The sequence below is a fragment of the Pelmatolapia mariae genome, linkage group LG4 (genome assembly GCF_036321145.2).
Source record: "Pelmatolapia mariae isolate MD_Pm_ZW linkage group LG4, Pm_UMD_F_2, whole genome shotgun sequence".
In the NCBI taxonomy this organism is placed as follows: Eukaryota; Metazoa; Chordata; class Actinopteri; order Cichliformes; family Cichlidae; genus Pelmatolapia; species Pelmatolapia mariae.
In genome coordinates, this window is record NC_086230.1 from 22,265,826 (window position 1) to 22,292,697 (window position 26,872).

Below are 26,872 nucleotides of genomic sequence, written 5' to 3' on the forward strand. Positions count from 1 at the left end.
TGTTTTCTGTGAATTTTCAAATTTACTGTTTTAAAAAAAAGCATGTTATGTTTTAAAACATTTTTTTTAATAAAGATGCCAAATCACAGTTAATGTACTTGCATTCATGAACAGAAAAAAGTAGCTTTAGTGACTGAGTGTTATCCTTGATTAATAAGTCCAGTGTGCCGGCTCAAATTTAGGTATAAAAACATGAATTTGGTTATTATTTGCCTAATAAAATGCCTAATAAATAACTATATAAATTTGGTTTTTTTTATCCTTTCTTGTTTTTATGACTGGTGGTTTAATACATTTGTTAAGGACAGATTTATAGTGTGCACGCATAGAGAGTGCAGTTTTATAACTTTATATTTCTGTTTAAATGAAATTAAATAAATGTGTTTATTTTTGCTTCACAAAATTAACTAATATATATTAAAAAAAGAACAGGGTTAAACATACTCTATACGGACAAAAGTACTGGGCCACCGACACATTACACCTACAGGAGCCGCTCAGCCATGGGAGCTCATGCCCCGAAGCTCTGGGAGCACAGTTTTCGTGCTGATGTTAATGTAATCAGAGATTTGGAAATATGTAGGGGCAAGAAATTTCACAAACTGACTTGTTACAACAGTGGCATCCTATTACAGATAAAAGCAGGACTGTGTGGCCAGTTGCTTGACTTTTTTTTTTTTTTTTTTGATTGAAAACAGTGAAATTTAAAGATTAAGAGGTGTGGGCAATGCTTTTGTCCATATAATGATATAATGTTTGGTAATAGGAAATGAACAGTAAGATGAGTGGGAAACAGTCAAAATAACAGAATTAAATCACAAAGGTTTTTGGATGAGAAGAATCCAGTGTTGCTTTATTTTTTAATCTTTTTTTTTCACTAAATGGCCTCTATAAGACCAGTTTTATTTAAGAAATGCAAATGCGACATCACACCAAGAAAAAAAACAATGTCACATTCTCATAAAGCGCTCTTGGCATGAACAGCAACATTGACAATAAATAAAATGTTGGCAAACAAAATAAAACTTTGTGAGCAAAAAAATACTCAGGATTGCATATCAAACAAGACAAAAATAGAGAAAATGTACTTGGCACAAATTAAATAACATAAGTAATTTCCAGATTGAGTAAACCTGCTCTATGTCCATTGCTTTGTGAATCTGATTGTCCTTCACAGTTAGCATCAAGGATGTATGTGTTCTGTACAAAATAGACACAGACGGCTAATGAAACTAAAAATGGACTCATTTCAACAAATTGTCAGTACTCATCTTCTTTCCTTATCAGTACCTTGACCTTCACAGTCACACCTCCAGGTGGCATTTTGGTACATATTTATGTACTAACCAAAACTGCAGGTACGTGTGCAAGAAACCATTGTCACAATGCAAAGCCAGTAAATTTGCACATAGTGGAGGACAATTATTCTATAAGTTACCAGTGATTTCTGTGTTCAGTACAGGTGCTTGTTTTTTAAATAAAGGAAATTAAGATATTAAAGACACTTTGGTATTTTGTAGGCCATATTATGCTAAACTATGCACTGATGAGTGCATTGCACATTTAACACATTTTCATTAGAAGATCCAGTATTGTGTAACATTGATTTGTGTGGACACGATTATATTGTCGGGACACTCATCACACACAAACGTCGTGCCGTAATGGTACGCTCGTATCACATCTTAAATCACTTTTGACCCGTGGCTGCGGTTTAGTCTGATCTGCCTTTGTGATGATGACCATCAGAGAGGTAAATAAATAAAAAATAGCCAAACGAAAATGTGAAGGAACAGACAATTACGCAAAAAGCCACTTGACCTATGTGGGGTTTTTTTTCTTTTTCTTTTTAAACAGAATGACACCTTTCTCTTAGAAAGGGAGTCTTGTCCTGTTGTAGACTAAATCCTTCTGTCTTTGTCTGTGCTCTGTCTCAGTCTCTCTCAGCAGGGCATATGCAGTGCAACACTAACATCTTCAACCTTAACTTCCCGAAGCAAACGAAAAAAGAAAAAGCACACACAATGTAATGTATTCTACACCCATATAAAAATAAATCAATTGCAAACATGGAAAGATACATTTCATATATACATAATAAACTCCTATATAAAATAGCTTTTATGTACATATAGACAACAGACAACAATACAATAATTGAACTATACAATATACACCTGAACAGTTAAGACAGGTGAGAGGTACTGAAGTGTATGGCTTCATTAGGAACATTTAAAAATATTTACAGACATCAACTTTACACCCTTTACATGTTTTCAACTTCCCTGGAATGAAGAGGCTTGGGTCGAGCCCCGTGCCTCACTTTTGTTTCCATTCCCTCAGGTAAGGCTACCTTTTAAAGAATTGGTCCACTTTGACTCTTGAGCCTAATGTTATTTTTTACAGTCAACTACAATTTCAGCTCTCCTTTTGATAGGAGCTGGAAGCATGAGTTTTTAAAAAGGAGTCGTGAAGCTGTCAAAGGACCTTTTTAAAAGAGATTAGTTAGATGGTTGAAATGTCACTTATTGAATTTTGCTATGCTCAGAAAGACACAGACTTTCTGCTATTCTTAATGACTGGATCAACCAGCTATGCTCACGGCCTCACAAATGTTAGACACCAACAGACTCCAGTGTGTAATGTCAGTCAGTCCAGTTTTGGTGCTGACATCTTGTCTGTGGGTTCTGGAGGCAAACCCAAATAACATTTGCCATTCTGAATGGTTGAATGGTTGAAAAGGAGAAATCATGACGTTATATTCTTCCTCCGAAGAAGTTCTTCAGTAGTGTGTCCCCTTAGTGGATCAGCACATGATGGAAACACCTTCAGCAGTGACCAACTGACCAGTGGTCGGATCGTACGTCCCAGCCAGGTAGTACAGATCTGGAGAGGTACTGTTCGGCTTCTGATTGCGAGTCAGACACTCATACTCCTCTCTGCTCACCACCTGGCACTTGTGAGAGATTGTCTGGACATCATTCTCATCCTCGTGGCATGACTGATAAAGGGCATGCTGGACAGAAATAAGGGATTAGTTACAGGCTATTCACAAAGCAAAAAGTTACAAATATAGCTACGAAAACATGTTATGAAATGTATTTGCCTGCTTCTTCATTTTTTTGCATATTTGTCTGCACTTTATCCCGTATAACAACCCAGCTTACCTTGCCATCTCGATGCCTTTTCCCCAGCTTTGTCTCTTCAGGGTGGTAGAACCATTTGACTTTGACTACCATTCTAGAAGTCCATGATTCCCAGAAGTTCTCAATTTGACCCACATATGGGAGGTTAGGTCGTCCAGCTGAGAGGAACACGGCACAATCTCCCACTTTCACCGTTTCTCTGCCTCGCACAATGGCCTTATAGAAAAGCTTCTTGGCCTTGCCCTTAAGTCCTCGCCTCTGTGAAAAACCAGACACTTTGACCAATCCTCTTTGATAATGATGATTATTACTGATGTTTGTTGACCTCAAGGGGCAAGTATTGTAAACTATTTGAGCTAATATTGCAAGAGAAAACCTAAACCGATTGATAGCCTATTCTCACCTGTGTAGGGCTTCCTGACCACCTCCACATTTGTCTTCCTGAAAGGAATGCGGACATCTTGGGCCTTGGAATAAATGTAGCCTCATCTGGAAGCATCCTAGGTTTCTTGACAAAATCCTTAATTGGTTTAGATATGGAGCCTGCACATTCTTTCCTCTTCAAGGACTTGCTGTGAGAGACCTGGTTAGGGGTGGCACCTTTGGCACTGGAAACAGCCATAGCTTTGGCCACAAAGGCATGCTGGCGAGGCCTTGAAGATGTAGAGGGTTCTGATGGTTGTAGGAGCCCCCGATGGGAGGAAAGACAACTCTGCAGCATCAGTGTTGAACTATCTTCATCCTCTGAGCTGTACGAGGAATCATTTTCAGAGGAACAGAGGCTGGAACTTGAAAGAGAGCCTGAAGAGGAGGAGCTTGAAGAACCCGAAGAAGAGGAGGAGACCGAGAGACGAGAAAGGAAGCGACCAGCAGTCCTTAGTCCTCCTGAGGCTGCAGCCAGTGCAGCCCTCCTCTCTTGCTCTTCTTCTTCCTCTTCATCATCCAGATCAGAGTAGGAGCTGTGACAGTCTCTGTGAGAGCTGAAGCCCAAGTCACCATATTCCCCGAGACGCATAGAAGGAGAGGGCTTTCTTTGAGGTGTGGTCCCTTTCAGAAGAAGTTCTACTCTGGAGGCTCCCTTCTTGTTATCCTTAACCAGCAGGACTGGATGAGAGTATGCTTCTGTCCTGGGTAAGCCACTTACACTGGAAGATGCCCCTCGCAGCAGCAGAGCCTTGCTGTTCTTTGTCTTGGGGGATGTCACTCCTTCATGATCCAACTTGATGAGGAACTCTTGTCCAGACCTTTTGCTCCTTGGAATAACCAGTTCATCTTGTTTGCGCTTTTCACCATACAGCCCACTTCTGGAACCCAAAGATAAAGCCGAACCTGGCCCTGTAGACTGGGTACAGAAGGAAGAGTAACCATTTGCAATGCTTCTAAAGGAATCCACCTCAAATGAGCTGCTGCTGAAAAGGCCTTTGGTTGGGATGGAAGCCTGTGACTGGGAATGAGTCATAGAGAACAGGTCATCCTCCTTTCCTTTCAAGGTCCTCTTGGGTGCACCGTTGAACTGAAAGAGATTATCAGACGTCCTCTTTCTGGTGTTGGTCAATGAGCTCCAGCCCAGGAAAGGTGAAGGATTTTTATTGGCATTCTCAATTTGCTGCTGCTTTTGTTTTTTCCCAGAACCCTTTGGTCTCCCTAGAATGAAAGAAACATATAATATGCTTTAGCAATAAATCACAAATGAGCAAACAGGGTGTGTATTTGTACACACCCATGTATATATATTAGATATACCTTTCATACAGTAGAAACACCTTTCAATAAAATATGTCTAGAATGATACTGAAAATAACTAAATATAAACACAACAATAAGCTGTTCTTACAGCGAACCAAAGCTGAAAAATACACACTTTACAAAGTATTTTTGTCAAGGCTGTTGTATTAGATCGCATTGCAGTCTATTTATTGAATTATTGTCAAGAACTCCTAAATTTCTTGTTAAAATCAACAGTGTTTTGTTATGAGATAAGACATGTCTTCATCTTTAACATTAGAACAAAGGGTTCATTTTGACTCCTTTGGCATTTTAAAACTCTTAAAATAAAACCCCATTATCTCTTATTTCATGACTTTTCCTAAAATAGATTTAATTATCACATAGTGAATTCTGGGGTTTGATGAGAGACAAAAAAGAAAAAAAATTATACCTAGAACAGCCAAAGAGGTCATTTTGACCTCCATAGAATCGAGGCATGCCTGGTTGCCTAGCAGCACATATTGTTTACATACATTTTGATATGCAGGCTGCCGTCGTGACCCAGAGCTAGACTGATGGATAAATATATGCATGCAATGGAACACGACAAAAGCAGAGCGAAGACGCAGACTAAGAATCCCAGCTGTGCAGAAATATAGCCAAGCAATGACGCAGTGAAGAACATCCAATATTTGTTATGTTAACTTCACTGTCTGCAAATATTTCGGAAAAAAAAGTTGTTTATTGAACAGTTTCTGATAATAAACTGCAAATAAACGGTGCACTGTTTTGCCCAAATCCTCATCCAGCAAACCTTTTGGCTACGATGGAAAAACCTCAGCAAGGGCCACACACGCCTAGGGGTGCGACCTGGCCGGTCAGTGGGTGAAACTTTGTGTTGCTGGCAACTTTTCGATCTTTAGCCTGCAGTGGCAAAGCTGTGTGAAATGTGATCAGTTGACTTTCTGGTCAACTTCAGCTTTAGTCAGAGGTTTCATCATTTACAAACATGGCCCTCATGAGTATGTATGTATTTGCAGTGTTACTAAAACTCTTTCTCACATCGTCAACTTAGAAATTCATAAAAAATACAGATAAATTAAAAAAAATTGTTCTTTTTTTTTTTCTTTGTGCATATGAATCAATAAGTTTTGAAATTATAGCACAAATTAAATATCAAAATGAAAATTTTGGATCTTCTTTATTTTAGTATAGCTAATACTATAGGTTATCTAAAATTTGCTTTTAGCTTTTCCATAATGATGATTGTCTAAAATGATTATATTATTTAGAACTGTTAATTATCATTTTGTTTGTTGTACCTTTGTTTAGAGGATTATAAAAGTCTTTCAATCTGTAATAAAATGATCTAAATCATTTATAAAACCCCTAAAACCCATAACAGCTCATGTAACACTGGAGGTAAACATGGTTTCAGGGGTTAACTCTCACCTGGTCTTCTTTTAATAACGGTCAGACTTTGGGTGGTGTTTACAGTGTTGATAGAGCTCAGTCTGTCTGAAGGTCTCTCACTGATTGGTGCCTGCTCCAGACTGGAAGTTCTCTTGGCTGCCGAACCACTGGGAACCAATAGGGAAGGAGATGGCTCTCCACCTAAAGTAGAACATTATCAGCATTTAGTTAACACAGTATGCCGCACACCCCAACAAAAAGGGTCTAATTCCATGTTACTCCAAGAGGAGGCACCCACAGTGAATTTGGTATCCTGGAGGCAGGAGGCGGATGTTGGGGAGTGAAATCTTCCCTCGATCCCCATCATCAAACTCTACCATCACTCCGCCTTGCTTCCCCTCATCAGATGAACCTCCTGCAAGTGGTAAAGATTCACTCTATCAGCTGTGATAAAAAACGGACGATATGCATTTACAGTTTTCTTTGTAACTGATGCCTCACCTCGGCGAACATAGCCTGGGTATAAGCAGCGGGAGCGCTCACTCCAATAAGCGCACACTCTGGTTCCTTCAGCGAGCATAGCCTCCGACTCTGGACGTATATCCAGGACCTGGAGTCAGACCAAAACATAATTAAGATTCATTACAGGTTCCACACAATGCACACACAGACATGCTTGCATACACACACTGACACACACATACAAACAGTGTGAGAGCAATGGAGCATTGTGCTTGGGCAGCCACTGTGCCACGTTTCCAAGCGGCACTTATCTCATGCCAATGTGCCAGTCAGGGCTGAAAAGAACGGAAGCCATGATGCAGTAAATCCTGACTTGCTGAGTAATACTAAAGAGGGCCTGAATAGAGGGCTTGTGATTGCAGGTTGCCAGATCCTCCCTCCAACAATGCAGGCAGCCCCAGCATCCGCCACTCACTGGGGGCTCTTTCAGGTTGCTTTCATTTACTGTTGCTATGGCAAGGGACCCTTTGACTGATGAGGTGTGGATGTGAACGTGTGTGTGCTTGTGTGTGTGTGTGTGTGTATGCGTGTCAGGGGTTTTGGGGGGGGGGGCGGGGGGGGGGGGGGGTATCAGGGTATTGCTGTCAGAGTCAAATGAATGGCTTTTGGACTAATCTAAAGACACCAAAGTGGAAGTATGGCATAATTAGAACCAGCTGCTATGTGATGAGTGTTTAGATAAGAGCAGTGTTGCCAGAACTACTTGGTATAAAACTGCCAGGAAAGTTAGAAAATGACACTATGAGCGGGAAAGAAATAGAGAAGAAAGTTAAAAAGGGAAAAGAAAAAGCTAAACTGATCACATTAACAAGTTGACATTGATGAGAGGAGGTAAGTGTTAAGGTAGAGAGTAGGCTAACGTGTACTAACGGCATGCATGATCATCTTGAGGATAATTGAAATAACATTGTGTTCTTGTATGACTATGTCTGCATTTATACCTGAATAAAAAAGCAAGGACGTTACACTATACAAAGAATACTTAAAAAGTAAGATTTATTTTTATTATTGTCTTTGAGACCATATGAACATGTGATATATAATTCTGAGTAAAAGGAACAGCAGTGTGAATTAGCTGGACACCTTGTTTGGTTGGCATGGACATAAAAAAAAAAAAAAAATCAGAGACCTGTTTGTGAGCATTTTCCTTTTAAGTATTTAGGTCATGATTTCTAGAAAAAGATATAGCTACTGATTTTTTCATTTTATAATGAATGTATTTATGTATTTAGTTTTGTTTATTAAGAGCCACCAGGCAATTTATGTTGTAGTTCCATTATATTAAGGAGAATGCAGATACATACAGATACAAAAAAACTGGTCACCTACACCACTCATCCTAAACAATCTAAATATAAAATCAGTGATTTTGGTGTGAGGTTTGAACTTGAAAAAATAAAAAAATAAATGAATAAATAATGTAAATAAATATATAAAGTCATCTTACTATAGCTAGTAAGTACATTTTATTTATATAGTACATTTAAAAACATTTAAAAGTGGTTTATCGTTAAAAAACTTAATAACTAAATATGAAAAAGTTTTTCAGAAAAAATTCATGAAATACACAAAATATAATACACACAATCTCTCTGCGTGCGCGTTCGTTTCTTTGTCCTCCAACTCCTTCTACACAATCAGAGTTACACTAGCCAAACTTGGCACACGAGCACATCTTATGCCCCTGAAGACTCTTATTTATACTAGATATTATGATGACATCATGTTGCCTAGCAACCAGCTAGCAGCAAGTGAAAATGACCTATAAGACCTTTTGAAAGCATCTTATCATTTTAATTTCACAACAACATCTCATTTATATCCGCAATGGCCGAATTATACATTATATACAATAATGTCATCATGTTGCCTAGCAACCATGTAGCAATGAGTTAAAATTACCCCCTTTTCTTGCATCCATTCACCTAGAACAGCTTTATAAAAAGCATTATGTCATTTAAAATTTTCTAGCCAGGTGCACGAACAGGCCAGACAGTACTGAAGAATGGGCATCCACTAGTTTTTGTAATGTAAGGTCACATTTTCTTTCAGGACACTTGAGGTGAAAATTTATGCATGCTGCATGTATGCATAACCATGAGGAAGTTTTGGTTACATACAAAGTTTAAAAAACACCCACAACTTTATCCTTTAATTTCTAAAAGAATTTTAAGTGAGCTATGAGCACAAAAGCATTTAGGATGAAGTCACTGCAAAGTTACAGTGGCCTCTTAACAGCTGCAAACCACAATGCCAGTTAAACTCTGCTCTACTTTTCAGCTCTCCTCGCCTTTGGAATATTCGTTTTGTGAAAACATAATGTCCTGTGCCCTGTTTGGCAATAATGAAGTCAGTTTCAGGAGATGTGGGTACGACAGCTCTGCTTTGAGTGACCCAGTTGTTATTAGTGCAAAGAGACCAGCATGAACAAATCTGTCCCACTATAGTAAACAGTATGAAGCTATTCTGAATACAGAGAAGGTAAAGAACCAGCCAAGGTATTGAAGCGCTTAAATAAATTAAATGGCAATATTACTATAGCTCTGTAACCCAACGTTTGCATCACAACAGGTCTTCATACACATATAGTGTCTTTGTTCATTTCAGCCTTTAAACAGCTCTTATTTTGGCAGTAAAGGGGACGTAATGTACGCATCATGTCCTATTTAATCTCCAAACCGTGAATGGATCCTGGTTTTGGTGGGATTATCCAGCCCACACAAAGAGCTTAGTTTAACAGACATTCACAGATACTCACACACATAAACCTAAAGATCCTGCCCATCTGTTCATATTCACTTAAGTTTAGATGCTCTCAATGACCCCTGAGAGGAAACAAGGGAAGTTGAAAGAGAGAAAGCGAAATGACTAAAAGGGGCGAAAGAAAAGCTGGAAGGCAATGTGGAAAAAAGTACAAAGAAAGAATATATTGTCGTGGCCAAAGATGAGACATGGCTTTCTTTTAACAAAGAGTGTTTAGGTGCAACAAGGTGAACTTACAGCTTCCTGTAGCAGTTGCTCCAATGAATAGATTCTTGGGCGGTTTCCTCTTTCACCGTCAATAACAACACTAAAGCTAGAGGGAGGCACAGCAGAGAGAAAAAAGATGAAGCTATTTTCAGATGCTTGTATTATGCTTGCCTGGCTCCCATGTCATGTGTTACTCCCACTCTACTGTTGTTATAGCATCTCTTTGCTGCCTGCACCAGAGGAGCTGTATTGATACTCAGAGCCTAGTATGGAATAATGTGACGTTTGTTAAGTAAGAAGCATAAAATTATTGATAACTTCTATGATGAGCATGCAAAAATCCTTTTTATTATCAACATGGCTCTGACAGCTATAATAACCTTCTGTAGACGCCCTTTTTTGCCATACCTCAGCTTCTGCTGAGAAATGCCACTTTGACAAAGCTTACTTCATGTTAGCATTGACCAAAAGGTCAGAGAAAAGTTTTTAGGATATAATTTGAAAATTAACATCCTTGAGTTAAATTAAGACTAACATTTAAAAAAAGTGTTGTGTATATTAAAAAAAAACAGTTCACTTACATGTCTGGTAGCTCCAGAGTGTGGACCCTGGCAGCATATAGAAGCTCATCCTCCTTGGAAATCAGTACCTTCAGGCCATCGGTTAACAGCTCTTTGGTCAGGACACAGTTTGGAACTGCATAAGAAAAAGCGAACAATGTATCCTGGTTAAAATTAGAATGGTTACTTTCACCATTACAATCTGCTACTTAAAACACTATTTAAAAAAAAAGATATAAAATTTTATCTCAGACCTTCAGGGTTTTTGCGCGAATGGCTGCTGTGCTCCTCTTCCTCTGAGAAGCTGCTACCATCCATCTGAAAACCCTCATCAGCGGCAAAGCTCTCCAGCAAACGACTCACTGCTCGTCCCTTTGGCTATACAGAACATATCAGAAGGGATGAAAGGAAGCATAAATGGCTGTGAAGATGAATAAATAATAAATGTGGAGATAGTGTGATAAGATATTGTTTATAATGCTTTTCAAACTAGCAGTTAACCACAGGGGACAAAACCTGTACCATTACCTATCTGCACTCATTTTACTTGTTTTGTCCCTCCCTCATAACACATAGTCTTCTCCGCAGAGTTTACTCAGCAGGAGGCTGAGCTATGCAAAACATGCTGAATGCGTATAGTAGTTCCACAATAATGTGTTGGAAAGTAAGATATGACCAGAATTGAAAGCTTGTGTTTGTTTGCTGTTCGCCTGCTGGTACCTGTTGGTCTTTGCTCCTTTGTCCCCTGCTTCCATCTTCGCCCTGCAAAGATGAGCCCCCAATTGGCCAGCAACTTCTCCTCTGGTAAAGTGAGAGAAGAGGAATCGCAGCTTATTGCCACAGCAAGGGCACATGAAGATTTAGCAAATGCAAAGTTTGTACTTCAGTTATGTTGTGTCATATCTTCAGTATACGTGGTTCAATAAAATTGGTTGATCAAAATTTCTATTGGAAACTTTTTTTTTTTTTACCTTGTTAATTGCTCCTCTCAACATGGTGCTCTTGCGAGTTGCCCGCTTCAGCCTCTCACTTGTGGTGGGGAAGGTAGCTAGTCCCATGCTCCTCCTGTAGCGGTTGCCTCTGGTCCCAAGACTGCCCCACCGAGGTTCCTTAGACCTGGGCCCACATGTTTTTCTTGCTACTTCAGGCTGCCGATCTTGGTGGTCTTGGTGATTTTTAACTGCTGTGGTCATGCTCATCCTAGAATTGGACTTCTTCCTGATTTTGACTTCCCCCTCTGCACCAGACAGACTCTGGGATCCTGTATGGTTTGATTACAGAAGGACATTTAGACTGAGCTAACAATACAAAGGAGGACAAATGTAAAACAGATGCTTCTTGAATTATCAATTATTTTCAAAGGGTAGTCTTACCATAAAGCTCCTGCCTTTGTTTTTTGTTCCTGGCTTTCTGGTTGGCCTCCAGTTTTACAACAGACGATGGACTAGGACCAATCATGGAGGAGCTTAAAGTGACATCTCTAGAGGGTTGGACTTTGTAATCTTGAACTTCATCAGTATCACAACTGCCTTCCTCTTCTTCATCTTCTAGCAGATTTAGGAAACAATACAACATATATTCAGTAAAGGCATGAAAAAAAAAAAACTTAGCTTATCCAATCCATCTCCCCACGTCATTACCAACCAGTAAAGTTCTTTAACTCACTCCCAATCAATCCACAGACACTTCATTAGCATTAAAGTAAATAGTTTAATGGTTCATAGGAAAGATATATGAACTGCTTTGCTTCAGTGGTATTTCCTGGTGTGAACCCACATGCTACTGCGAATGTGTGTGCTAGGGAGAGTATGAGGGAGTTTTTATGTTTGTCACTGCAGTTTTTTTTTCTTTGCAGCGGCTCTTTGACCTCGTATGCTGGTCTCCAGGGGTGTGCAAAACTCTCACAGCCAGGTGTCTATAGTTGTGTGTCTGTGTCCAGCCCAGACCAGCCAACAGAGCTGTTGAATGTAAATGCACGTCTCTGCCAAGACATACGTCCCAATCTTTCTTCACTCGCTCATCAAAATGGATTGGTTTTCAATTTTTTTTTAGAAATTAGCAAAAGGCAATATAGATTTAAAGGAGCTTTTGGATCACAGACTCAGTACGTTAGCTGTACTTGTCAGATATGCATTTTTATTTTATTTGTAGAAATTTGTAGAAATGTTTCAAAAAATCCCTGTCATATTTTCATAGCTAGCTATTTAGGTATCTAAAGCTAACTTTCAATTTTGGTATTCAATTTTATTTATATAGCAAAAATTCACAATTGGCGGTGCCTCAAGGCATTTTATATTGTAGATAAAGACCCTGTGATATTAGACAGAAACCCCAACAATCATGAGACCCCCTATGAGTAAGCACTTGGTGACAGTAGGAAGGAAAAGCTCCCTTTTAACAGGAAGAACTCTCCAGCAGAACCACGCTCAGGGAGGGGAAGCCATCTACCGCAACCGGTTGGGGGGTGAGGGCAAAGAGAAGAGAGCAGAGAGAGAAAGACAGGACAAAAGACACACTATGGGAGAAAGAGCCAGAGTTGAATAATTATGAATGCTTAAATGCAGCAGTGGTGTATAAACACAGAGAGAGCAAAAAGAGATGAGTGAAGAAAAATGCTCAGTACGCCCAGCAGCCTGGGTCTACTGCAGCATGTGTTTTAGGGATGTTTCAGGGTCACCTGATTCAGCCCTAACTATCAGCTTCATCAAAACTGAAAGTTTTAATCCTAATCTTAAAAGTAGAGTGTTTGTCTCCTTAATCATTAACTTGAGTTAACTACGTCTCCAGGCTCAGTATTTACTGTCCCACCTTGATCAGAGGAGTCGCTCTCTGCAGGTGAGCTTTCTTCCTCCTCCATTGCTTCGTGCCTTTGGCCACGGTGAACCTTTGTTTTGTGCTGGCTCAGGGTGGTCGATCCCTTTTTACGTCCACAGCGCACCAGTCCGGTCCAGCTCTCTTGGTGGACACTGTCACCACTGGCTGCTGAAAAAGTTTAAGAAATAAATCACTGCTTAACTCTAAGGGTAACTGCTTATGGGGAAAAAAAACAACAACACTCTGCACAGTAAAACTAAAAACAGGAGGAACAAGCACAATCAGTGCAATGACTGCCACTATCTACCTGTATCGCTTTGTCCCCCAGACTCTCGCCTGGAGTCTGCTTTGCCTGTGCCCTGGCTTCTGTGTCCATGCTTAAGGTTGGAGTTGCAGAGTGAAATTTCCTTGTCCCTCGAGCCTGTCCCTGAGAGATTCTTTTTAACCTGGGCCTTTTGCTTGAGCTGAACCACATCTCCAGCCAGCTTGGAGTTGAGCATGCTGTGAAGACTGCTTTTTCTGCAGCTCTGTGCTTTTACCTGCTGCAACAGAAAGACAGATGAGACTGGTGAAAACCAGCTACACTCCTGCTTACAGAAGCCACAAAAGCATCACAATGACATCATCATGACATCATCATCTCCTCTGACATTGTGAAGAGAGCCCTTGTTTTCTCAAGAATAGAGAATAAAAAAGCAATTGGAGAAGCTCTAACAAGACAGACATTTATATGGAGAGCAGTGGATCAGGATGAACTCCTGAGGGTAGCGCCTAATTAGAAATGGGATGCAACAAAGGGATATATCAAATGCAAAGAAACAAAGAGCGGCTTCTTTTATTTCTGGCTATGTGTGGGATAGAAGGGAGTAGGACAAGGGGACCCTGACCTGTGTGCTGCTGAGTCGCTCAAAGCCTCGACTGGACAGCCTCTTCTTCCTTCGCTGGCTTTCTCCGCCCCCTCCCAGGTCGTCAGGCAAGCCAAGCCCTGCCCCCATCGATCTGCAAGGGAAAAAAAAGAAGGGAGTTGAGTCACCTCTCTTTGGGATCTGGTAACTTTCCCTTTTCTGTCTGGTGAGCCGAATGACAAAAAGGACAAGAAAAGTCCAGTGTCTGAGACACCCACTTGAAAATTAATCTCTAACAAGAAACCTGGGATTGTTTGAGGGCAATTTGGTGTCATAAGCGTTAATGCTTCTTCTAGGGAGAATGTGTGTCCCCTGTGAAGCACTACTGCACAGCTTTGAAGGATACCGTGAATGGTTAGAAGGCACTGGAATTTGAATGTGGTCATATTGTATTCAGTGAGTATCATAGCTCTCTGGTTGCTTTTTCATATCACTGTGGCACACACTTTCCCCTACGCTGAGCAGCATCACAGACCAACCACTCCAAATGCCCTTGAATTTCCCTCTGGAAGACTGCCCGTAGACCAAACCGAAATGAGCCAGACCATGCTCAAACAAAAGATTAACTTCCTCTCTCCTAGCATGCATACAACCTCGGAAACCATTCCATTTAGAAAGTAAGCAATGACTAAATCTGACGTAGATAAGTAAAATACTGCGCATTTGTTCTGCTTCCATATTGTTGCAGAAACAGTTTTTAAAGTAAAGAACCATGTGCTGTTTTTTTTGCATGTTTGTTTTGTTGTCATTTATCAGCAGCATGCGAATTCACAGTGCCCATGTAGGTGCTGATTGTGTGTAAATCTCATAATCAGGATCTTCCAGCATGCACCTGCAAGACTCAAGAAGAATGAAAGCAATTGTCAGGCAGTGGGACTCTCTGCCCACTGACTGACAGGAGAGTGACAGAGGTGCCAGTGGAGTGTGAGTTGTCCCCGTGAGGCAGATCCCACCACGGCTTGCTTTCCGCTGCTGACAAACACAATGTGACAGAGTCCCTCCCATTTATGGTGGAGGGGGCTGGTGGAGCTGAGTGTACAGTGACTAATTAAACAGAATTGATTATCAGGGTTTGCTGGCAAGCAGGAGTTCTCTCTAGCATACAACCCCGTCCAACCCCAAATCAAAGCGACACCACAAAGGACCCCAATGCTCTACCCACAGGAATAACATAAGCGTGCACAGAAACAAACAATGCCTGCTTAAATGCTCATAAGCACACTGCTGCATCCATCTCTAACTAAACAGATGCATAAAATTTGCAAGTTGGAAGGCTTGATCACGAGGCCTGAATGTATCTCCCACTCAAACACTACCACACACACGCACCCCTGGTGGTTAAAGAAAAGTAGGGAAAAAGATACTGAAAGGCTGGGTGGGCTATCCACTGACCCACTGACCCACTAACCCCCATCAGCACAAAAGCATCAGCGTTTTGTAGCGGCATGACTGGCAGGTGCAGGACAGCGCTTTTATAGAAACCTGCCACATAACGCAACATGGGGCTAAACAGTCCTCAGTCTGCTTGCTTGTTTCTCATTCACATGTATCACGTCATTCTCTTTTGGGTTGTGCACACATCACAAACAAAAGGGTGTACACCCTGGGAGCTTTTAAGAAAAATAAAGTGTCTCGGCTGTGATTCAATTTAAAGTACAACAAAAAGACAGACTTCAGTTTACTCTTCTGTGAGACTGTAACCCCATATCTGCTCCCACTTTCCCTCCACTGCACTTCACTTGAGGGCCCAGGCCTTATATTTGGGTGTCAGTGTCACTCAGCATTAGCATCTGATCAGCACGGGCCCTAGTAGGGGGGGGTGCAAGAGGACATGGGTGGAAGAAGAGTGGCAAGTGACATTGCAAAGGGGCAGCTGTGGACAGTTGTCCAGAAACTGAAGTGAGAAAAGAAGGATTAAGATGGACAGAGAGGGAATGCTGCGAGGTAATATTTAGTGCCCAAAGGCATTCTGAGCCTAGATGCCGGGGATAACTGAAGCCTGAGAGTAAACCTTTTACCAACCCCTCCAACACAACTTCCAAACAGGAAAGGCATCCCTATTTTTACAATGTTGATTTAAAAAAACATGCCATCAATTCATTTAAGGAAAAAGTCAGGATCCTTGTTTCTGCACTCTCTACACCTTCTATATTTTCATTCTCCTGCTCGTTTCTGCTAACTTTTCCTCTTTCTTCATATTCCTCAAACACACACATGGACAAACACATACATGGACTCAAAATGTCAGCTTAACTCTTATTGCCTAGAGAATCAGACGTGCACAATTCAGCCCGGTAAAGTTGAATGTTTTTATTTATATATATATATTAACCCTGAATGAGTATTCTGTAGGACGCAGCTGACACAGACTACCCCGTTACGCAATTAACACCAATGTTGATTAGATTAGAAGAGGTTCGAGTTGACTTCCTAGAATAGTTCAGTGGTTCTCCCGTTTCCTGCTTATGCCAATGAGAGGCAGTGCCTGTATGGCAGTGATACAGAGGGGCTTATCATGCATGACTGGACTACAGCCAGCTAGCGGAGATGGGCTGACTGATACTCACTTGACTTTTCTTTGGCCCTCGGATGAGGACACTGGACCTGTGGTGAGGGTGGGTTTCCGCTTCCTCGGCCGCCCCGGTCCTCGCCGTGCTGGGCTGCGAGGTGTTTCTTCCTTCCTGCTGGCACACGCAGATGTAAACACACATGCAGCCGGCCGAGCTTTAAGACGCTACCCATATCTAAACTCTGAAGGTTTTAAAGCACTAAAAGGAATCCATTTTGAAACTATAAGCGAATGAAATACGTTTATGTTTTTACTACTTTGGAACGGACCGATTGGGAATCGGCACAGGTAAAGGAGGACCGCGCCATACTCACTGATGATCATGCTTCCTCTGAAGTTTGGCAAGCTCCTTCTGCTTCTCTTTATAGCGACGTTGTAACTCAGCCAATTTCACACGCATTGCAAGCTCAGGACCATCCATTGTTTCCATGCTAACTTTGGCTGGGCACACCTGAACAACACGCATAATTAGTGGTTATGTAACATGTAACAAAAGCAATCAAGGAACATTTTAAGTACAACTTCATTAGTTACTGTTTGTTTGAAACATCGTTAGAATTCTGGGAACATTTTGAAGCGTCAAGAAGGGCACACTTTTATAGCCTTACTGGTTCATTGCGAGGTGTCCAGGTGCATTTCCTTCGTAAATTGAGGATCCTGCGGGCTGGAAATTGTCGCTCAGAACTCGCGCTGCTGCTTTCCTCGGAGCCCAGCTCCAGTGCACGGGCCGTGGCCAGGGTAGCAAGGCTTTGGAGGTCAAACATGAGCAGTTCCTCCTCTGTTTACAGAAGGGGGGGGAAAAAGGGTTCATATTGCATCTATACATTTTTGATTCAGATGCCACTGTGGACAGAGCTTGTTTACTTAACATTTGTGAAAGGAAACTCATGTCAAAGTGAGAGAGAAAGATGGGTCTTTTTGTTTTTGTTTTGTTTTCTGCAGAAATTTGAGCAGATTAGGACAGTATGAGAAATCAGCAGCATATCTTTTCAGAGGTCACATTATTTTGGACTCACCATATGCTGATATCTCACAGACCATCTGGACTCAGCTTTTCCTATGTAGCCTATCTGCTTATGACACTGAGTAGTCTATCTGCCATTAATGGTCTGAGCCACAAGCTGAATAGCAGAGATTGTAGCCTAGTCACAAGGAAAATGACATTTTGTTTATAAGAGTAACACAGTCTTACATCTTAACATGAATAAATAAAAATATACTGAATCGTCTTACTAACTATAGTTGTGACTCTAAATCGACATGTGCTACTTGCCTGAGCTGTCAACAGTATCGCATATCGAAGACATCACTGACTCTGGAATCAGATGATACCCTTTTTAAAGAACCATCTTTTGGGAGCAGTTAAATGCATTAGGATGCTGTGGTAAACACAAAACATCCTTTTGCATGAATAAAAAAAACCGCATGGTACTTTGAAAAACAAGGAAGCTTTTAAAGCCACTTTAAAACAATGGGGTCTAATTAGCCAGGCAATGCTCCAGGGTGCTGAAAACAATGACTGCTTTTGTGATTACACACCAACTTTCAGTATGAAGTGTTATGTTAGTGAGAGAATGAAACAAACTGGTGTCTCTCCTTTAAGTTTAACTCTGTGTATTTGCAGTTGTGCGTGTTTGGAGGCGCGCGCATGAGAGTATCAAACAGCTGCAGGATGGAGAGACACAGACGGTTCCCTGAGGAGAGCTCGAAGGGAGCGTGAGTGAGAGAGGAAGGTGTACACCCTTCACTAGTAGTTCAGCCCTGTCCTCCTGCTTTTTCTCCCTCTCCTGAGGCCCTGCATCATTAGAACAGCCTTTTAGGAAATAAAAGTGGCTTTAACATGCCAAAGAAGAGCAACGGCAAGCAAGCATGTAGACAGCCTCTCTGGGGATGTGTTAGAATTCACAAGAGGCTCATGAGACCGGCAGGAAGAGAGGACTATCTGGGAGGGAGCACAGAGCGATGGAGGCTAGGCCTGAGGGGGGAGTGGGAGTTTGTCTCAATGGACATAGAGGAAAACGAGAGTAAACTATGAAAGAAGTGCATTCTGTTGATGTGAGTGTTGCTGTGTGAATGTGAATGTGTTAGAGTCATGGAGGAGCCACTGTTTCTCACCCTGGCTTTTTCCACAAGTGCGCTTTTGCTGCTGCAGCTCCAGATCCGCTAGTTCACTCAGAAGCTCGATACCCTGGTGTGGGTTGCATTGCGATGGGGCAACCGATGGTGTACTATATGAGAACAAGGGAAATGGAGGCACATCTGTGCAGAACGCAGCAGCAATCAGCAGCTCCAGACTCCAGTAGCAGGGCACAACAGGTTTTGGGGCCATAGCAAAAGATTCCTCGCTTGGGCTAGGGGCAGAAGCTGAGGCCGGGGAAAGACACACAGAATCCACTGAGGCATCATTAGGGGTCATCTTGTTGTCGTGCTGCTGCTCACTGTCCTCTGCGCACTCATTAGGCGGGGACTGTGACTCAGGAGAAGCAGGATCAAGCTCAATGATGGTGGGCAGCTCTGGCTCTTGCTCTCCAGGCATGCTGACCTTTTGAGCATACTCCACCTGAATCTCCCCACCCGTCACCTCATCATCCTCCTCTTCTTCCAAGGTAATGACAGCGTCTTGCCTATCAGGTTCTTCTGTTGAAATGGAGACTGGGCAGGAAGGAGCCTCACACACAGTACTCTCAACAGGTGGACAAACCAGCACCTCTTCTGCAGTTTGTCCCTGCTCCTCTGCTTGCGCCTCCTCTCTGTGGACATAGTTAGCTTCTGTCACCTCATCCCTCTGCTCCAGAACTCCATCAACCACTCTGTTCTCCTCTTCATGCGCCACTTCCTTGAGTGGGAGTGGCTCTGGAAGGGGTCTGACTACCACTTGACAGTCTAACTCCTCCCCTAGGCTGGCCAGAGACTGGGGAGCATGCTCAGCAGGCTCCACTTGGACTGCGTCCAGGTCAGCTGGCTCAGCCAGCTGAACACCCTGAGGTGATGGTCCGCTCCTGTAGTCCATGGCAATAGCAGGGTATGTGTATCCAGGAGGCAAGTCTATAGATGAAAAGAATATTTATTAATTTAATATTTAACAATTGTCTATTTATTCCAAAAATTCTGATAAACCATCCTCCCAAAAAACCCACATATTATGATTCCTTAATAGAAAGCACTGTTTTTGTGATGGGGATGTGTTACAGATTACCAATCATACCCATGATAAACGAAACTCTCTTGCTAACTAGGTTTCATGGAGTGAAAACGCAGGGCAAGGAAATGAAATAGCACTTTCCCTTGATCCCCCAACCTTAGGAAGTTACCACAAGTAACTGTGTGTGTACGTGTTATTTAAAGTGGACAAGACCTTTAGTTTATCAGAGAAACTGACACAATTCCTCTGGCTTGCGGGAGCCGTTAGCCAGACATTAATAATGATGAAGATAGTGTCAGGCGTGTGGGGGTGGAGGAGATGTAAAGGCCGCTACTAAGGTATTTCTCAATCATTACCAAGGTAACAGTTCTGGAAAGTCCCAGCACAGCCGGCAGCCATTTTCTTCACCGTTTATTCAATCAGAGGCTTTGCCAAAAGAGCTACCCACACATATTACCACAACACCAGCAGAAAAAAATAGGGTCACTGAACAGTGACAACTCCAGTTATAAATCAGTATGATGCACAAGATTTGACTATATGTTACAACTGTTTTCTGTTCTCTTTCTGGTTTTCTACATGACTCTGTTATTACCTGATTAGTGTGAGTATGTTATCTCACAGGCGCTAATTTGATGAGTATTGCTCGTACTAAAACCACTGTGCACACTGCTTCAAAGACAGTTTGAAAACTTTTACGCATAGTTTTTGCATTTTTTTTCTAGACACTTCTTTGCACTTACCAGGCTCCAGAGACCCTGGGTATTCCTGTGGAGGCTGTCCCTCTCCCGTCTTGTCTTGGGATTCAGGAGCCTTTAGCATTTGAGGTGGAGCAGGGCTAATGGCAGGTGAATGAGGTACTGCTGCAACAGGGCTAGGAGCGGGGCAGGGTGTTGAAGGAGTGCTTTTGGGATGTTGTCGCAGTGAAGGGGACTGACAACAAGGGGATAGGTGAGTGGTGCAGGTCCCAGGGGGTGAGGTGTTCCTCTGCGGTGGGTTGTAAGAGTAAGCTTTGGCAGGTTTAGATGTTCTTGGCTCTGAAATGAGTTCTTCCAGTTCAACTGAGGGCTCGTCTGCTCTCTTCTGTATCTGTGGCATTAATACAAAATTATTGCATATCTAAATTTAGTGAACAAGTGATTTTATGCATTAACCAAATAGTACATTTATTGCAATCTGGTTGACAGCCAATGCTACTTGCTTTTCTGTATTCGGGAATACACTTTTTTTTCCCCTGTAGGAAAGTCGGCATATCCTTCAAAGAATATTATGCAAATTGAAAATAGACTCAAAAGTCACGGGATCCATGACTCGCTTACTCTTCCCTGTATTGCCTGCACTTTTGCATGTATTAATCTCCCTTGCGTATTTTGACTCTACAATCACCTGTGCATTGTGAGCGGGTTGGTGCTGCATGTTCATGGCATGTGCAGCTCTGTGCTGCTGTGGCTGCTGCTGCTGCTGCTGAGGTTGAGACTGCAGTTGTGATTGCTGCGACTGGTGACTCTGATGCTGATGCTGAAGCTGTTGATGCTGCTGGAGAGCGTACAGCTCCTGTTGCCGTAGAAACTGGGATCGGGAGTACACAGCAGGATGTTGCATGTGGGAGGGTGGGCCCCGGGCGCCGTACACAGGGGGCCACAGCCCTGGCTGCTCCATCACATCTAATGAGAAAAAAAAAAAAGGAGAAATGTGATGGAGGGGGCTACCTTAGAACATAAACACATGCATACACGTACACACACACTCTACATCACTTTTCTTTGGGCTCATACGCATTGACAGTAGGCACGACTCACTAGAATACATTAGCAAACAGAGAACAGTTGTGTTCTCCATATTTATCATTATGTGCCTCCCACACAACTATTTCAAAACACTGAAACCATTATGGATCATTTAAAGAATCATTGTATTCACATTTTATAGCAACAACATGTATCCTTTAAGGAAAAAATAAGAAAAGATTTTTGACTTCACAGAACAACATCTCCCCAGGCAGAAACAATCCCACACTCTCCTCCGCTCTGAACAGAAAGCTGTCTCTTAAGAACTGCTTTGAGAATTTTGGAATGCTGGAAAAAGACGTTATGACAATGATGAAATGTGAACAGAATATAATGGTCATAGGTTGATTAGAGGTCAAAATGCTGTGCTGGAAATGCATGTTTTTCTCGTCAGAGCATTCGTCTTGGCCTTTATGCCAAAAAGTCCCACCTTCCCGGCCAAACCACAGTAGGGGTTCTGCAAAAGGGCCCAGCAGTAAGCCTGGTTCCCATGTGTGTGGGTGTACAACCTGTCTCATTATGTGGATTTAAGGACACGCACAACTCCATATGGGTGATCTACAATGACAGAGGTGCCTTTTGGAAAGTACTAAGACCACACTATATAGAACTACATAATGAGCGTCTTCATAATATCTGTATTAGCACTGTGCTACACACTCCGCATTAGCGGTTTTATTATCCAAATGAATTTGATCTTTCAGCTCCTTTTGCAAGACACACTAAGAATTTCGCCACATAAAATCGGATATGAAAATATTTCCTGTGGGAAAGTTTCTGTGGATGCACTTCCCTTCTCAGCTGAAACTCCTGTGGCGCGCAGAAGGAAACATATCGTCAAAGATTGGGAGCCAATTAAATTTCACAGTCTGTTCACTGAATACGCATCTACAATGACTCTGGTGAAGTGATTTTCACCTCATTCACTTCCTCTTCCTCTGCTGTGGTATTGTAGGGGCAAAATAGCTTTGTATGAGCATCCTGAACTACTGAGAGTGCCACTGTTGCCGGGCCAAGCAGTTGGCATGTAGCAATTATCATAAGATTGCAAACTTATCTTAGCCCAAAGTAATATTAACAGTGAAATAACTCGTTTTAGTTTCACAGAACATAAGCTAAATTTGGTGCATTTCTGCTGCTTGTGTTGTATTTATTTGGATTCCCATTAGCATCGGCCTTAGCCCTTAGCTTCTCTTCCTGTCAGTCCTCATTCATCCATACACACACAGTTAACAATCACAAAAACATAAGCATAATAACAAACAAGCTTTTCTTATTTTTACTCTTTTTATACAGATACTGTACCAATGGAGTTTGCCTGTGCTTTGCAGATCGATTAGATTAACATATAAAATGCCATGGCTTACCCAAGTGATGGGTCGCAGGATGGGTGGGAGGCTCGGAGGGCAAGACCACCAGTTGGGCAGAGGGGTCTTGAGGCAGAGGCAGGACTGGCTGCAGAGGGCCTGGCATGGCTGCAGAGAAAGCTGGTGGCAGATTCTGGTGTAGGGTTGTATGACCTATACCTGCTTTATAAAGAAATTAAATTACAGAATTCCATATAAACAAAAGAACGTTAAATATATGTATTTGTTTTGGCCTTTTTTCAATAAACAAAAAAAAGCTGGACTATATGTCTTTATAACACATGAATAAACATAACCATAACAATAAAATCCTGCCATCAGAAAGCGTCTTACCATAAGAATGTCCCGTCATCCAGAGAGATGGGCTTCCAGTTCTTGGCATCCAATGATGGTGAGCAGAATGTGCAGCAGGATCTCCCAACTGGCCAGACTGGAGGGACGTCCCGCCTGGGACCATGAGATGAGAGGCAAGGTCTCCGTGACAGCTGCTGGAAGGGTGGATCCTTGCAAATTCCACCCTCTCTTTGTTATCCCTGACATCAGAATGAGATACAGATAAAGAAATACAAATTAGAATGTTTCTGTAAAGATTTTAATTTATTAAGTACTGAACAACACCTTTAAAAATACATACCTGATATATGCATCCCTCTCCCTGTCCAAGCAAGTGAGACCTATTTGTTCCTCACTCAGCCTCTTCCTGTCTTCCTCAGTGGTGGGATCTGACAGATACATGGAGCGGGGCTGCCCTGTGAGGCAAACATCAACTTTCACCATTGTGGTTCACAGTGAGAACAAAATCCCAAGTCTCTCGCCACTTGTCAGAACCGTGCCGCAAGTTGCAAGTGAATACATTTTGAGTATTAAATGATTTCGTATTGGCAGAATTCATGCTAAAACCATATACTGCACAGTATTGACATATTACTGTCTTATTTGGAAAGAAGAATAACTTGCTTCATAATATAATAACACATTCAGATATTTATGAAATAAAATTGAAACTTGATGTAGGTCAATTTTGTCCAAAGTTTTTTTTTTTAAATATTGTATTTTTTTGTATATCTATTTATTTCCATTTATATACTGTTGTTCTCAGAGTGAGGCTTAGAAATCTTTTATTAATTACTTTTTATCTTGGCAACTCTAAATGGACTCAGACTTCACATCTGTAAACATCATGGTTGATTCCTGTTTGACTCACTAATGTTTGGTTAAGGGCAACTAGAAAGTTAAATAGGAGAAAACCAAGTTAAAATCAGCAAGGCATTGTTTGGGACTGCTGCAGAGGAAATTCATATTTAAACCCATAAGTATTAAACTCCATTCATAGAATTAGCTATGCCTATATTATCCTGTAATGGATCACGGGGACTGGAGCGTATCCCTGATGGCAATGAGTGTGAGAATTATACCATTCTGGGTTTTTACTGCATTCAGCAAAGGGTATCACCACAAAATCAATATTTTTCTGGCTTTTTATCCACTTAAAAATGTGCTTTTTCCTGTTTGTTTATTTTCTATATGGCTGTTTCTCTGTTTGCAGCAATATTGTTGGCAAGTTACAGATAAAGAAATATAAGGCCTTCTCACAAGCCAGTGACCTGGATTGCTTACCTTTCACAGACGGATGGACCCTGCCTTGTCGGCTGTTCGGATGATTTTCAGCTGAACGACAAGGGGGTTCCCTCTGTCTGGCCACCGCCACCGCTATTCCTACTGGCGGCTGCCGCACCTCACTTTCGCCATGACCTGGTTCCCCCATGTCCCTGCTCCGCCCGTTATAATCAGGACGCTCACTGTCATTAGCCGTACCCTTCCTGGAAGGCAGAGTCTGTTTGTTGCCCTGCAGGGCACAGCTCCCCCCAGATGGACCTGATTTGAGATTTCCTAACCCCCCAAATGGATTCTTTTGGGAGACGAGCAGTGGTTGTTGCTGGTTGCTGTACTTTAGTAAGCTTTTCATTGCACTGCTCTCTCCCTGAGTTGGACCCTGGGGATCAGGTTGCTGCTGTGGTTGCTGCTGTTGCTGGCTGAGGGGAGGTGCAGTGGGGGGCTGTGGAGGAGGAAGGCTTATTCCCGGCTGCTGCTGCTGCTGCTGCTGTTGTTGCTGCTGCTGCTGCTGCTGAGAGTGTTGCCCACCAGTGCTCCCCAACTCCATATATGACTTCCTCTGCTCCTCCTCAGGTTGCGACATGTGATGAGGAGGCCTCATATTCCAGGGTGGCACTGGGGGCTGCTGGTGGTGGTGCTGCTGCCCACTGCTGTTGCTGTAACCATAAGGAGACATGTCCATCTTTCTTTTAAGCTCCTGACTATTCCCCTGGTTCAACTCAGTGGGTGTCTCTGGGCCAGGTCGGCCATGCTGCTGGTGGCGAATCCTGGCTACCTTTTGGCCGTCTCTCTGTAAAGAGCAGCTACCTCCGGGACCACTGTGTTGTGTTCCACTGTGCTGCCCCATGTTTTTACTTCCAAGTGGGGAAGAGTTTGGCGGGGGTCCTGGATGGGAACAGTCTCGATAAGGAGAAGTGTTTACAGAATGAGGGACCGAGTGCCCTGCCTTGGGTCCCTGGGGCAGCGAGGGTCTGAACACATCCATTTCCACACCACTGTTGATACACTCAGCACTCCGCGATCGCACTACTTGATGCTGCTGTTGAGAATGTGGTGGTTGTTGCTGGGGAGGTGGAGGAAGCTGTGAGGACTGAAGGTGTTGATGGTGGGATTGCATCCAGTCTGGAGCCTTCTCTGTCTTTCTGTATGGGTGCTGCTGCTGCTGCTGCTGCTGTTGCTGTTGTTGTTGTTGTTTTCTGTGCCAATTACTGTGGTGCCCACCGCCACCATTCTTTTCTATTGTCTTGTCCTTGGCATTGCTGCCTCCTCCTCCACTACCCACACCCTGGCAGTCAGGGTTATTAAGCTGGAATGGCCCATTAGACTTATCGCCTACGTCTGCCACAGATGGCACAAATGTAGGCCCTGTGACTTTAGGTTCTCGCCCCACATTGACTGGCCCCCTCTCGTGTGAGGCAGGGTTGGCTAGAGGAGCAGGTGGCGGTGGGCAGAAAAACTCTGGATGGTGGTGTGTGTGGTGGGAATGATGTGGGTGGCTGGGGTGGAGCTGAAGACAGTGGAAGCCCCCTGGATGTGGATGTGTATGGGGGTGAGCATGAGGATGTGGATGGGCCCCTCCAGTAGCAGAACTCATATGTAGGGGTGGGGGTACGGAGTAGGGCAGAGAGTGGTGAAGTGGTGCCTGACCCCTTTCCAAACAGTCTGAAGGTTGTTCACTGATCCTCATTTCCCCACTTACCCCCTCTTTGGTGCAGCGGCCACTGCCACTAGTCCCCAAATGTCTGTTCTGGCTGCTCCCCCCACCACCCATAGCCCGAAGGGTTGTGTCCTCACCGCCACAGCTGGACATGGACACCTTAGCCCCTGCTCCAGTTCCTGGATCTCCATTTTGCATCTTGCTATTGTGCAAACAGGCACTGAGGGGCTTGTTCATACTTTGAGGGTGCTCTTTGCTGTACATTGTGAGCGACGCCTTATGCCTCTCCAGGGCCCGGCTGTTTACCTCCTCCAGGGGCAGCGGGTGCTGAGGATAGTGCGGGTGCTGCTGATGAGTGTGAGAATGGTGGTGGTGTGTTGGCTGGGGTGGCTGGTGAGCGTGGTGCTGCTGTTGTTGCTGCTGCTGCTGTCTTTCCTTAGCCTCTTGTTTCCCACTGGATCTCTCCTTGTCCTTGACATTTACCACTCCTCTTTCCACGGACCCCTCTTTAAGACCCTTATGTATGCCTGTGCCTACCCCTTGATCTCTGTCTCTGCTGCAGGACCCCTGAGTGTGTCCTGAACCTGCCCGAGACATTGGTGGCAGACTATGATTGGCTGAGATGAGAGGTGGCTGGGATGGGAGACCTCGAAGGTAGAAGTTCTCTATAAAATAGAAAAAAGAAGACAAATTAGTCAC

The 26,872-nt window shown here is 42.9% G+C and overlaps 1 protein-coding gene across 12 annotated transcripts in view; it reads right to left on the reverse strand.

Moving 5' to 3' along the window:
- Positions 1–846: 846 nt before the first annotated feature.
- The window catches only part of LOC134626261 (BAH and coiled-coil domain-containing protein 1), a 65,336-nt gene continuing 39,310 nt past the window's right edge, over positions 847–26,872 (reverse strand). For 3 of the 12 annotated variants that reach the window (XM_063471920.1, XM_063471915.1, XM_063471910.1), the window contains 25 exons: positions 24,520–26,838; positions 23,537–23,651; positions 23,236–23,435; positions 22,903–23,064; positions 21,135–21,412; positions 20,492–20,837; positions 18,722–19,651; positions 17,215–17,384; positions 16,921–17,057; positions 16,605–16,721; positions 14,020–14,131; positions 13,440–13,674; positions 13,127–13,300; positions 11,692–11,865; positions 11,290–11,579; positions 11,039–11,119; positions 10,573–10,696; positions 10,340–10,454; positions 9,789–9,864; positions 6,768–6,876; positions 6,565–6,681; positions 6,306–6,467; positions 3,550–4,790; positions 3,168–3,404; positions 847–3,016 (listed from right to left, as the gene is read on the reverse strand). In XM_063471920.1, coding sequence (XP_063327990.1) covers positions 2,807–3,016; positions 3,168–3,404; positions 3,550–4,790; positions 6,306–6,467; positions 6,565–6,681; positions 6,768–6,876; positions 9,789–9,864; positions 10,340–10,454; positions 10,573–10,696; positions 11,039–11,119; positions 11,290–11,579; positions 11,692–11,865; positions 13,127–13,300; positions 13,440–13,674; positions 14,020–14,131; positions 16,605–16,721; positions 16,921–17,057; positions 17,215–17,384; positions 18,722–19,651; positions 20,492–20,837; positions 21,135–21,412; positions 22,903–23,064; positions 23,236–23,435; positions 23,537–23,651; positions 24,520–26,838 — 8,231 coding nt within the window. In that variant the 3' untranslated portion in view covers positions 847–2,806. The remainder of the gene's footprint in view (positions 3,017–3,167; positions 3,405–3,549; positions 4,791–6,305; positions 6,468–6,564; positions 6,682–6,767; positions 6,877–9,788; positions 9,865–10,339; positions 10,455–10,572; positions 10,697–11,038; positions 11,120–11,289; positions 11,580–11,691; positions 11,866–13,126; positions 13,301–13,439; positions 13,675–14,019; positions 14,132–16,604; positions 16,722–16,920; positions 17,058–17,214; positions 17,385–18,721; positions 19,652–20,491; positions 20,838–21,134; positions 21,413–22,902; positions 23,065–23,235; positions 23,436–23,536; positions 23,652–24,519; positions 26,839–26,872) is intronic. The other 9 variants (XM_063471919.1, XM_063471918.1, XM_063471922.1 and 6 more) reach the window with 8 other exon arrangements.